At 39.8% G+C, this 13,511-nt stretch overlaps 2 protein-coding genes across 12 annotated transcripts in view; one reads left to right on the forward strand and one right to left on the reverse strand.

The window, feature by feature from the left end:
- Gpm6b (glycoprotein M6B) overlaps nt 1-6,612 on the forward strand; it is a 148,919-nt gene extending 142,307 nt beyond the window's left edge. For 3 of the 9 annotated variants that reach the window (XM_029473201.1, XM_029473196.1, XM_029473200.1), the window contains 4 exons: nt 110-183; nt 1,548-1,613; nt 3,006-3,096; nt 4,556-6,612. In XM_029473201.1, the coding sequence (XP_029329061.1) occupies nt 110-183; nt 1,548-1,613; nt 3,006-3,086 (221 nt within the window). In that variant the 3' untranslated portion in view covers nt 3,087-3,096; nt 4,556-6,612. Of the gene's footprint in view, nt 1-109; nt 184-1,547; nt 1,614-3,005 lie in introns of all 9 variants that reach the window. The other 6 variants (XM_021152802.2, XM_029473195.1, XM_029473199.1 and 3 more) reach the window with 2 other exon arrangements.
- Nucleotides 6,613-7,737: 1,125 nt separating this feature from the next.
- Ofd1 (OFD1 centriole and centriolar satellite protein) overlaps nt 7,738-13,511 on the reverse strand; it is a 49,098-nt gene continuing 43,324 nt past the window's right edge. For all 3 annotated transcript variants that reach the window (XM_029473384.1, XM_021153615.2, XM_029473383.1), the window contains 4 exons: nt 11,003-11,157; nt 10,218-10,397; nt 9,648-9,715; nt 7,738-8,639 (listed from right to left, as the gene is read on the reverse strand). In XM_029473384.1, coding sequence (XP_029329244.1) covers nt 8,597-8,639; nt 9,648-9,715; nt 10,218-10,397; nt 11,003-11,157 — 446 coding nt within the window. In that variant the 3' untranslated portion in view covers nt 7,738-8,596. The remainder of the gene's footprint in view (nt 8,640-9,647; nt 9,716-10,217; nt 10,398-11,002; nt 11,158-13,511) is intronic.

Below are 13,511 nucleotides of genomic sequence, written 5' to 3' on the forward strand. Positions count from 1 at the left end.
GGAGGGACCACCAGCACCAGCACCAGCACCACAAAACACAACCTAAACTGAAGCCAAGCCACTGGGCACTACAGCTTTCACTCATATTCTGTTGGGGTTCACTTTGCAGGTATCATTCCTTGGAATGCATTCCCAGGCAAAATCTGTGGCTCGGCCCTGGAGAACATCTGCAACACAAATGAGGTAACCATGCCGCAGAGCTGAGGACTCACACACTTGGTGACTTACAACCTAAGCTGAGAAACAGGCCTCTAGATAATGGCCAACGTGCTCTGAAAGGAAGGGCTTCCACGTAAACTGTGGAACAGTGGAACACTATGTAACCATCACTCTTCATTTCCCACCTACAATAACGATATCCATTTCGGATGGTCTAGCCCATTTAGGAGGCATCCTTAAGGCAATGGGCTCTTCCTCTCTGCAATAGTTTGTGATCCCAAATCTAAAAATCTGAGACATGATTTTTGGCAATGTTTTCACAAAGAACACGTCTCACAGGCAAATGAAAGTTAATTCCAAGTTATTTTGTTTTTTGTTTTTTGTTTTTTAAAGTTTGGGGCTGGCTGGGTATGGTAGCACTTGCCTTTAATCCCAGCACTCCAGAGAGATCCACAGAGGTGGATCTCTGTGAGCTCAAGGATAGCATGGTCTACATAGTGAGTTCTAGGACAGCTATGGCTACACAGAAAAACCCTGCCTTGAAAAACAAACAAAGGTCTGGGGCTGGAAAGAAGAGAGATGGCTTAGCAGTTAAGAACACTTGGTGCTGTTCAGGAAGACCCACGTTCCATTCACACCACCCATATAGCAACATATAGCAACTCACGACCACCTGTTAACTCCAGTCCCAGGGGACCCAAAATGGTCTTCTGTCTTCCAAGGACACCAGGCACATATGTGGTACACATATATTTTATATGCATATAAAACATCCATACCCACAAATACAATTTAAAATGATAATAAAAACAAGGTATTCTAAATATGTGCATGTGTCAGATTTTTTTAGTAAGAGGCCAGAGCTAATCATTCATATTTCCAGAACAACTTGTGATAAGTGCTTATTTTTTTCTTTTTAGTCCTTATTTGGCAATATGCCCTAACACTTTGAAATCAAACTTTCTTAACACTAAAGTATTTGTCAGCTGTGGGCTTATAACTGTTTATGAAACAAAAGTCTTCAATGCACTGGTGGGAGTATGTACATTTAAGACAATGATCTGTTTTTAGAAAGCATCAACTTATAGAAACGATCTGCATCTACCCTATCTGGCTTGTCAGTTTGTATAGTCATAACATGGACTGTTGGCTCAGAGCAGAGCCTCCTAACCTTGGGTGCACATTACAGTCATCAAGGGACTACACTATATCCATGGTTGAAGTTCCCACAGTGATTGTAACATGCATCCAAGGCTCAAAGGGCATGTGGGTCTGTGCCCAGGCTGGCAGCCAGTAACTGTGAAGGACAGTGAAGCATCATTCCAGAACACATTTACTAAGGCCCTTCCTGCCCCACAAAATGCTCATGGAGCCCTATTCTTTCCTAGTTCTACATGTCGTATCACCTGTTCATTGTGGCTTGTGCTGGAGCTGGTGCCACCGTCATTGCCCTGGTGAGTATCCCAGAACCACCCTAGTGTAGCATTCCTTCCCTACCTCGGAACCACAGGTTTCCCTTTCAGCTTTTACCAGCAGATGAAGCAAAGGATCTGTGTATCCTGCTGTGGTTAACTGTTCCCTCTGTAAACTTACCGAATGTCTAGTTTGCAGGAAGTACTAGTGGCTGTCTTGGCACCGACTGATGCAATTTGGACACTGGAAAGAAGAGAGGGTACCAACACCTGCTGACTAGGCATAGCATGTTGCCTTATTGCATTTAGCAATTAGTTCCATGATTTCATTCAGGGACAGAGACTCTTGTGAGGCACTGCCCATTTCTCTGCAAAGAAATATTGACTTCCAAATAGAAAGGTAATGTATAGTTGATCTCCTTATGTGCAGAAATAAACTTCTATAAAGGCAATATAAATGCTAAGTTGTACATATTGAACACAGCCTGCTGGAGGAAATAGAGTAGGTTCTTGGCCATGTCCTCCCATGTAGATTTGAGTGTAAGACACCTTAGCTAATACTGTTGGTACATTACTAGTGAGTTCATGGGCAACAGCACTATCACTCATGCCCACCTAAAGGTTCTGTCATGCACATTATCTCTGGAAGGCACTTGCACACCTTTCTTGGGAACTATTTTAGCAAATGTGGTGCTGGATGCTTGTTTACTGTGGGTGCAAAACAAGTGCAGCGAAGTATCACTTCAGTAGACCTCAGCTGGGACTGTGCACATAAGGGCACTCAAATCCTTAAGTGCTTTGAACGTGCCTAGTCATGGCTGAGGAAATACTTGTTTGGTGATTACATATTTTACAAGTTGCCAAACTTGGAATCTGCACATAATGAGAATCAACTTATAAGCAAACAGGCTTGCATGCATGTTTGTTTTGCTTGGTTTATGATTTGTAGAAAACTAGTAGGTTGGGAGACCAAAGAGATTTCAGCTGCTTGAGGATGACCCATTCTCAGTTTTCCTAAGCATTAAGTCATTCCTTCCCATGAATTCACCATGGTCGTGACCTGTTCTCTTGGCTGAGCAACAGGCAGGAAGACTAATTGCTGCTGAGCAGGCAGTTTGGGAAAGATGAGGGAAAGAAGAAATAGGGCACTGAGCTTCATCTCTCATACTGCTGACCCAGCTTGCTATCTTGTTATTCTTGAAATACATCCAAGGCTTTTTAATAAGCTTACTGAGGGCAGAGTCAAAGGTTTCCATTATGTATGTGTGCTCAGAAAAGAGGCATGTGCTAGACGAGAGAACTCTTCTGCTTTGAGAAGGTGGGGAGAAACCCCTCAGACTGAGCTGGCACTTATCCCTGTCCAGTTTTAGAGGTGTCACACCATCAACCCTCACTGCCTGTATCTTACCGCTCTGTTTTGTTCTCTTCCACCAGCTGATCTACATGATGGCTACTACATATAACTATGCGGTTTTGAAGTTTAAGAGTCGAGAAGACTGCTGCACTAAGTTCTAAATTGCATAAGGTCAATAAGGAGCTTTATTTTAGGAGAGCTCAATTCTGTAGCATGAACACCACTGACACTCCAGACTAAAGCGGAGCCTAGGTTTCTGCAGTTTTGCTACAGTAGTTTGTAAATAGCTTTAGTTAACTCACTTTGCATGGTAGACTAAATAGGACTTACTGTATGTGAATTACAAAAGAATGGGGTCTGGCTATTCCCACAGTTTGAAAAGGATTGTTATTTACTGACTCCGGTAAGCATCCTTTGAAAAATAATTTTCTTGACCTTAAACTCTGAGCAGTCAGTATCTCTCAATGGAATATTAATACCTTGACACACCTGTCTTTTCCGTTAGTTTTGCTTGCTTGATAACCAGCCTTAGTGACGGGAAAGAGAACGAGTGCCAAAGGAGGAAAGTTAGAACCTAGCTTTCATTTTGTCATATCTTTCTAGAAAAGATTTTGCAAGTATAGTTAAAATTAAGTTTAAAGAATTTTATAGCACATCGTTGGCTCCTTACCAAATAGATGCCAAGTTAGGCCAGATAAAAATTTGAAGGGTATCACCCATTTGATTTTTCTGAAAAAAAAAAAGATTACATATTTTTGATACAACACCATCACTTCTTTAGAACCCACAAAACTGGTAACTTTAAATTGTCTTGCTGCATAGCAACTGTTCCCTCATAACTAGGTTCTTAAATTACATGTAAGATTTTAATGGGAAGAGAAGTTGGGCCCAGAGTTGAAGGTCTCATCTACGTTGAGAAGGAAGTATGGTATGAGAAGGGAATGTGGCCTTTTAGGAAACTGAGCTGTGTAGATTTGCTTCGGGCAATGGGAAAATACATGGGAAGGATGTGTATGCCATAGGAACTATAAAGAATGATAAGGATTTTTATGTGAAATGAACTTAGAGGAAATGAAATACTGGCAGTTATAAAAAGGAGAAAATAGTTTTCGTTGCTAAAAAATTGTTAACATATAGACTTCATACTTTTAATTTTGGTTTTGACATTCATTTAATTTCTTCATGGTAAATATATACTTCTATAGTCATTTACTCAAAATGAACATTTTTCACACTTTGTAGGCCTTTGGGGGAATTTTTTTTTACCCACAGATAAGTCTTTGCTCCACATTTTTAAACATAAAAAGCAACATGTTTCTGAACTTTTGCATTTGTCTTTTAAAATTACTCTCAAAATGGTGAAAAACACTGTCATATATTTCATTTTTACTTCTTAACAATAACTTGGTCATTTTATTCCCAAGTTCACTATATGTGCATACTAACGTTTCTTCAACCTACTATGAAGCAAACTAGTAGAGCATGCTCCGTGTCTGCCAGCTCTGCCAGCAGAAGAGTATTAATAGCGAATAACCCTCGCCCTTCTCCAGCTGATCCGTCTAATCTGACTAGCAGCTCGCTTTGCCTTCTCACATGCTCACTAGCCATCATGCTCACCCTTCTTTTCCAGATCCACTTCCTCATGATACTGTCTTCTAACTGGGCTTACTTAAAGGATGCAAGCAAAATGCAGGCTTACCAGGATATCAAAGCAAAGGAAGAACAGGAACTGCAAGATATCCAGTCTCGGTCAAAAGAACAACTCAATTCTTACACTTAAAAGTGTTTGCCAGAGCGTGTCAGCCAATGAATTTACAGCTCTGACACATCATCAGACAGCTGCTCTGCAGTACAGATGTGTATCCCACCAAACTAATGTAGACGTACCAACATTTCACTGTCTGTCTCAAACTGCTGGGGTGGATCTCTAGGAAAACCTTCCAGTGGGTAAATCATTTTCTTTAGAACAAATATTGGAGGTTTCACGTTAGCCATTTTAAAAGGCAACACTTGACAGAATGACCATTCATCCTTTGCAAAGTCGTGGCATGTCCAGTTAACTGCTAGAGCAGTTTTAACACGGGATAGAATCACATCATGTTCCTTACTGGGGACCTATGGCATGCCAGTATCAAAGGATATGACCCTAGATTTACATATGCCACCTGTCCTCAAGTGTTATCAAAATAGAATCAGTGTGAAGTTCATTTTTGATAACTGACCTTTATTAACCTTTGGCTCATCAAAGATAATGTGATTCTTCCAAACTTAAAAATCAGCACCCTCATGGTTTCACACATTCGTTTCCCAAGCCACTCAGAAACCTAACTTTTAGTAATACGAAAATGAGCTGCAATTATGATAAATTTATCAGTGCAGAAGCTGGATTCTGACCCGAGCTCTGCAAAAGCAGCTTCACAGTCGATCACATGGGAACAAAATGGGAGTGAGGATTTGGTGATCACTATTCTTGTTTGGAAACAAATGTCAGCTCTGCCTTAATATTTGCTTTCAATTTCTAATCATTTATATTATAACCAGAAACCCAAAATTCCTACATAGATTTTTTTTGTTCCATGAATATCTTTCTTAAGAAGTGTTACCTTGTTAAAATGACTACCATTCTAAACCATTTTTAAGTGGTCTGGACAGTGAGTTTACAGTTTCATATCAACTATCTAAAACCTAACTGCAAATTGACCACAGACCTCTGACCTTCTACTTTTATAGACTTTAATACATAAGTAATTTAAATTAGGGTTGGTATTTATTTCATTGTTTTCCTATCTAAGTCTTAATTTCCTGGAATAATAATGTTTGATATTCAGCAAGAAAACTGCTTGAGTTTAAGCCATTTTCAAAAGAAACTTGCCTTCTAACTCATTGTGTTCCAGAACATTAAGTGACTAATAGGTACTGGGTATTAGTGATGGTAAGTTTTGTGTTGTTCTTTCTGGAATGATCCATATAACTGTGGGGTGCATCAGTGCTTTTCAAAGGGGCTGCATACTATAGGGTTAACTATGTATATTCATGTTAAGAGTTAACTTGTGGTTTGGCTGTTTCCTGGATTTTAAAACATATACATGTGCAGAAATGTATTCAAATGAAAGGAAGCATACCTTTATCAAGATGCTATTAAAACTGAACATCAACTATAATATTTCATTTGGATTTTTTTTTCTTTTGGTTAATGCCGAGAAACGCCTAATTGGATTCCTTTTAATTGGGAGACGCTCTCTTCTGTGTAGAACAGTTGTTCCAAGATAGCTTAGTGTTTTGTTTTCCTGTTGCATGACAGAATTCTTGTTTCCAGCAGTGGAGGTGCTGTTAAGAGTCCAGTGTTCTAGAAGAGGCAGTGTCTAAAGCCTAATTTTACTTTTCTAATTCTGGTAGCTATTGCCAGGAACTTTTGAAAGTTTTGTTGAAGTAGTCTAATATTTTTTATGTAAAGAGCATTAAATTTTGCTATGTATAAATTTTTGTAACCTAACAGTGAATCAATATTTTCTATCAGTGCCAAGGGCTTCCTGTAGTTCTATTCAAGTGTTACAATAAATATTTGTAGATAATAGTCAATACTTGTGTATGCTTATTTTAAAGATCTATTTAGGTGGAAATAGTTGTGGATGTACTAAAGAATAATGAAATAAAATTATAGCTTCATTCGCTTGCCTTTTTACCATACATAAATCCTATCTTTCTCTGTTCGCGGTACGGTGTCATTTTTTAAAATAATATACATCACCAAGATTTTACATAGGTAGAGACATATAGTCCATGGAAGACTGCTACTGGTTTCATTTTGCACATGCACACAAACACACAAAATGTTTTTAGCAAGAGCAAATTGAGAAAATACTGTAGCCCACTGAGCTGTACTTTGTATAAAATGCTACTAGCACTTAAGAGTGTGAAAAGCACAGAATTTTCCTAACTAGTTTCTCCAATAAAAAGCCATCTACCTACAGGATTGACACATACACAGCTTAATCTTGGGCAAAGGAAAAATGGGGAACTTTAATAAGGGTCTATAAACTGTTGACTTATAAGCCAAAGTCTAGGGGGAAAGGTATATTTGGGGATATAATGAAATCTAATTCTAAGTTAATTCTTTAAGCAGCAGCACTAAATTTGTCTTGGGATTTCATTCTCTAACTTGAAATAACACTGTCAGGATGATTATGCATTTGGTCTCCACCTGACCTTTCTTAGTGAGGCTGTGCCTTTAGCATTATGGGCACACCACCTCTAAATGAGGAGTTGCCTCTGGATCATTCCCCTTCACTCACACACTGCAGGGAAACGAGCAGGAGCTCCAATGTAATGAAGTTTGTCTCACTTAGCACCGTCTGCTCAGGCTGCATTGTGTCACTGGATAAGCCTCCTGAATAAATACTAGAGTGCTTTAACAAAACCACAAGTAACCTTGACAGTAATTCTACCATCAAACATAGGAACCTCTGGGGGACACAGGTTTTTCCAATTACCTCTGGTTTCAACACACACACATTTTAAAGGATGAAATGAGCCAGGTGGTGGCACACACCTTTAGTCCCAGTACTTGAGCAGCAGAGGCAGGCAGATGTCTATTAGTATGAAGGCAATCTGACCTACAAAGTGAGTTTCGGGACAGCCAGGACTGCTAGACCAAGAAACCCTGTCTTGGAGGGTTTAAAAAAAAAAGAAGTCAAAGTTATAAGTTCCCTTTTTATTTTAAATATTTTAAAATATTTATTTAAAATATTTAGTAACCTAAATATTTAAAAATCAACAAGTTCACCCATTATCCATTATAAATAAGATTAAAGGATTCTACAGTAAAGATGCTGGCTTACTCCTGCTACAGAAATAATCTTAGACAAGGTAACGAGTAAAGAATAGAACTTTGGGGTTTTCTGGAAACAGAGAATCTCAGTAACAAAGCGCTGGCAAGTTCAGTGTCTGGTAAGAGTCAGGCCGTGGCTTGTACAGTGTCAAGTTCTGGTACTTCTGAAAGGGATGGCTGCGCTCTCATTCATTCTATGTAGGAGGGTCTGCTTTCATGTCATCACGCCGCAGAGGCCCACCAGCTAATACCATCACACTAGGGTTCAAACATGAATACTGGAGGACCTACAAGTTTAACCACACCAGATGCAAAATATTATTTATAGACATTACAATGAAAAGATTTGTGTTCATGTCCAGGGAGAAAACTGTGCTGGGAGGATGGCTTCCTGTTTTACACATTATAGCCCAAGTGTGGAGCAGGAGGCACACAGCTTAAACTTAGCAAATGCAAGCCTGGAAGGTGACAAGATAAGTTTTCAAATAGATGTAACTTAAGACAAAGCCAGAGAGAGGAATGTCATTTTAAAACAATGAATACATGCCATGGCTAGGGGACTACATGGGCCAAGTGTGGTGGTGCATGCCTTCAAAGGGAGGCAGAGGCAGGTGAATCTGTGACTTCAAGGCCAGCCAGGGCTTCACAGAGATCTTATCTCCAAAAATAAAAGGGGTGGAGGAAGGGTTCAGTTGACTCTGTTACTGTTGTCTCATACATTATGGTGCAAAATTAAAACAATGTTAAAAACAATACACAAAGGTTTTTTTGACAACTTTAATTACAGAAAAACAAGAACACATATTACGTGACTTCTTGTGAGAAACTAGACTGCTAATGTTATTACCACATGTCATCTGGTTCTTCATGAGAAAATCCTGGAGAACTAAAGAGAAAAATTAGATGTTTAAAAAATTCATGCCAACTTCTACATCATCAGGTTCTCAATCTATAGGTCACAACCCTTTCACAGGGGTCACCTAAGACCATCAGAAAACATATATTTACAATTCATACAGTAGCAAAATTACAGTTAAGAAGTAGCAATGAAAATAACTTCCTGCTTGGAGTGACTACAGCATGAGGCACTATATTAAAGGGTCACAGCATTGGGAAGGCTGAGAAGCACTGCTCTAGATCTTCAGATCTTCTACTCCTTTCTTGTTGTGTTTTTACTCTCACTTACAATTAGTATTAGGGTCAATTTCACAAGTCAAATCACAATCGACTTTTTGAGGCCAGTGGCTTTTTATTTTGTTGTTTTATTTTTTAATAAAGGTCTCCTGTGTCTCAGGCTAGCCTATGTAAACAAAACTTACCTGAAATTTTTAAATACCTCCTGCTTCTACCTGAGTAATGGAATTACAGGCATGTGGTACCATGCCCTGTTTATGAGTGTCTGGGATTGAACCCGGGGACTTCTACCTTCTACCTTTTAGTTAAACACTCTGCTAACTGAAGTAAATCTCCATCCCTTTTAAATTCATAACTTTTGAGAGTCTTACTATGTAGCCCAAGCTAGCTTCAAACTCTTGATCTTCCTGTCTCAGGTAGCAGAGTGCTGGAATTACCAGAATATACTATCATACCTAACTTTCTTTTTTTTTTTTTTTTTTTTTTTTGAGACAGGGTTTCTTTGTGTAGCCCTGGCTGTCCTGGCACTCACTTTGTAGACCAGGCTGGCCTCGAACTCAGAAATCCACCTGCCTCTGCCTCCCGAGTGCTGGGATTAAAGGCGTGCACCACCACGCCCGGCTCATACCTAACTTTCAAAAGGAGTAATTTTTACTAATCCAATGGTTTCTTTAAGGCAAGCTCAAGTATCTGATCATTTCTATCTGGCAACATGAGCAATACTGATTTGCCTGAGGGACATGTTTGAAGGAAGCCATACCTTTCATCCTTGTCACTAGGCATCATCATGTCCACTAGCGAGCATTCTTTGCCTGATTTTTTGGAGCTCTGACACAGGATGGAGAAAGAAGAATTTTGAAACAAGTTAACTTCAAAAAAAGGCCAAGAAATAGTACACTTTGATTTCTCTAATAATCATTTTGGAAACATATGTAAGAGCCTCTTTAAAGTGAAACTTAGCAAGCACATCAAAATAATACATAGCATGTATTTTCAGTACTCATAATCCAGACAGAAAAAATGTTTCACAATCTATAACTCAATGAAACATCAAATAAAACATCCTATCAGGTACAAAATTAAAAATTAGAATCTCTTCAATGTTTTACCTAAACTAAGGCTCAAATTTTGTCAACAGTGTGTGTGTGTGTGTGTGTGTGTGTGTGTGTGTGTGTGTGTGTAATATATATATATTACAGAATCCTGGTTCTATTTCAAGTATTCACTTTATGGTCTTTAATCTTTGTGTCTTCAATAGAGAATACATGTCTCAAGGCCCCAGTGCCTCCCCTCCCCTCTGCCATCTGACTGCTAGCCACAGCATAGGCACCTTATCTGCATTTGATTCTTCCTGTCTCTGCTGGATAATTTTCATGTATTTTTCTAAAGTATTTTCACAATGAGCTGATTTGTCTTTCTGGTCTTGAACACTCTTTTCTAATTCTTCTTCCATCTCCATCTTCAGTGACTCTTCTTCCATCTCCATCTTCAGTGACTCTTCAATCATCCTCTAGAAACAGACCAGCGGCAAAAGAGGAAATATATGAACATAGTTTATAAGCTTCTCAGTCTTAAAAATCATATGAATAAGATCCTTATTCTGGTAGCATAACTTGCATACCAGAGAAAGTGCTTAAAATTAAAGACATTGCTATCATCAGACAAAAATGTCATTTCAAGGAAGAAAAGGATTAACCAGGAGGCCAAGAAACATTTTTAAGGCATGTTAACTAGCCAAGAGTAATCCATCTGCCTAGCACTAAAATCAGAACAAGAACGGCAAGGAGGAGGTAGAAAAGCTGTGTGTGCCTAGACGCCACTGTAGATTGACTAGATGCACCTTCTTGCCCTAGTTCTTCCAACTGGCAAGCTGGCTCTCCTGGAGTGCACATACAGAGGGAAGGTATACAACAGATGAGAATACATGTGAATGTCTTTTCAAAACCAAGTTGCTCAGAAGGAGCACGACAGGAGGGGAAAGAGAATGCCTTTGAGGTCACCTGCTGCTTCTCTGATCTCACAGCATTACTGGCTCCCAGCCTTGAGCTCAAGGTACCTGCTAAAGGTGCCATGCCCACTGGAGAAATGTATACAGAGATTTAAGGGACGCATTACCCGCTCCTGCTCTAGTTTTTCCAGCTCTCTTCTTTCCCTCTCTAAAGCTTCTTGCCGTTCATTATGCCTTTGTTCTTCTCTCTGCCTGCGTTCTTTCATGTGGAGTTCCCATAGCTGCTGTTCGTCTTGTTCTCCAGTTTGGCTCTGAACAGCACCTTACAGGACAGAGAACAGAGTGAGTAGCTACCGGCATCAGATTTTTCAGATGTAGTCTTCTGCAGGCCTGCTTGATTTTCTACTGACTCTGATGGCCTGCTCTAAGCTGCTGGTCCATAGCAAATGCTACAGTTCTGCCTTCATGTTTCATTACAATCCATCCCCTATCTTTAGAACTATTAGCGCATCAATAGGGGTTTCATAACCACAGTAATTTCAAAATCCTTTCTCCCTATGCCTAAAAAAGATGCTCGAGACATTCCTATCCCCAAACAGAACAAAACTCCCTCCTCCCCTTTATCCTCTGGCACTACCACCACTATTCAGTTCGAGCTATACTGATCCTGGTCCTTTCTAGGGATCATCCTTTTTTTTCCTCTCCATTGTTATTCAATGTGTACAGGTGCTTTGCTTACATGTGTTATCTGTACCACATGCATGCAATGCCTGAGAAGGCCAGTAGAGGGCATCAGATCACTTGGGACTAGAGTTACTGACAGTGGTGAGCTGCCATATGGATGATAGGAATTGAAGCTGGGTCTTCTAGAAGAGCATTTAGTGCTCTTAGCCACTGACCCATCTCTAACCCCTAATCATTTCCATGTCTTTCTTCATTCCTGACCATTTCCCCCAGCCTAACAATCATGTTTTTAATGGGATTTTGGTCACAGAAATGGAGAAATCCCAAAATGCTAGTCTCCTCCCCAAGTTACACTGGTTCTTTCATCATCTCTGTCTAGGTAGGCCATGGAAATACACATCTATAATGCTAGCAACTCAAGAGGCTGAGCCCACAAGATAAAGAGCAACCCAGGCAACAGAGTTTATCCCAGGTCCACTGAGCCACCAGTACTTGTGTGCTTATCCAATTCATCTTGCTGCTAGAGACAGTTCCTCTGTGAGGTCCTCCTTACCCTCCAAGTGATACATAAATATGCCAGCACATCATTTGCCAATACATTATACCCCTTTCTAAAAAAAAAAAAAATGAAAGAAAGAAAGAAAAGAAAGAAAAAAAATCATGTGTGCGTATTTTTCCCACTTCTATTTCTTCTGAGCAAGGTTCATGTTTTAATTATTTGTCTGTTGTTCCCTTTCATTCTTGGCACAGGTCCCTGCCTTTCAAAGGTTTAAATAAGTCTCAGTTTCACAGATGATGATGCTGGCCATTCTTTCAGCTCCAGCCCATGACCTACATTTTTTTCACTCAAAAAATGCTAATCAGCAACAATGCCACAGGTTCACCAAAGGATTTCAGACTCTGGTGTTGTGCCTTGTTCCAGATGCTTAGCAGGAATAAGAACTAGCTTTACTGAAAAATGGCCACACAGATCTACCTATCTATCTATCTGTCTATCCAGCCAGCCATTCAATAAATTAAAATACCAAAAGGTCACACTTATTTCCACAGACACACTTACCCTGTCCCTCCTTTCCAGTAGAGGAGAGGTTACTTCAAATGGACCTACTTTCCCACAGGGAATAAATAGCAATGACAAAATAAGATTGTTGTTGAGATAAAGGAAAAAGAAGACAGAAAAAAAGGCAGGAAAATGAAGAAAAAGAAGATGCAGAGCAGGATGAAAAAAGTGGGAAGAGGAAAGAGAGAGGAAGTGGCAAAATTATATAGAAATGTGTTGGACACAAAAGCCAAGACCAGAAGCATATGCGTTAGGAACCTCAAGGACACCACATTTTTACTGTTTCTTGTTTGTTTGTTTCTTTTTTGGGGGGGTGTTGTTCCTAGATGAAGAGGCAGAAATGAATATATAAGCATTTATCAAATGACCAAAACATAACCAATGCTACTTATTTACTATTTCAAGAGCCATGATTGCTTATACATCTCAAGGCAGAACATCTAACTACTCACTGATTTCCCTTAGCTAGTATTTTGGCTACTTCCTTCAAGGCTTTGAACATGGCTGCTGCACCGTCTGCTCAGTGATAGCCTGGTAGACTCCTTCATTGCTCCACCTTCTTATCCCACACTCTCCATGAAGGCAGGAGCTTGATTTGGCTCACTGAATATACCTAGCCCTTAGGCAATGCCCAACAGAGAGAAGGTGCTTGCTTGGGTCTAATTAAATGAACTGTCTCCCAAAGCACACTTACTTACTCAGGAATAAGTATAATCAAAATCTCCTGCTCCTTGTCAGTAGCTCCTCTCCTTCCTGAGTACTGTGACTTCTAGACAAACATCATGACCAAGAAGCAAGTTGGGGAGGAAAGGGTTTATTCGGCTTACACTTCCACATTGCTGTTTGTCTTAGTCAGGGTTTCTATTCCTGCACAAACATCATGACCAAGAAGCAAGTTGGGGAGGAAAGGGTTTATTCGGCTTACACTTCCA

This window comes from Mus caroli, chromosome X, assembly GCF_900094665.2.
Source record: "Mus caroli chromosome X, CAROLI_EIJ_v1.1, whole genome shotgun sequence".
Classification (NCBI taxonomy): Eukaryota; Metazoa; Chordata; class Mammalia; order Rodentia; family Muridae; genus Mus; species Mus caroli.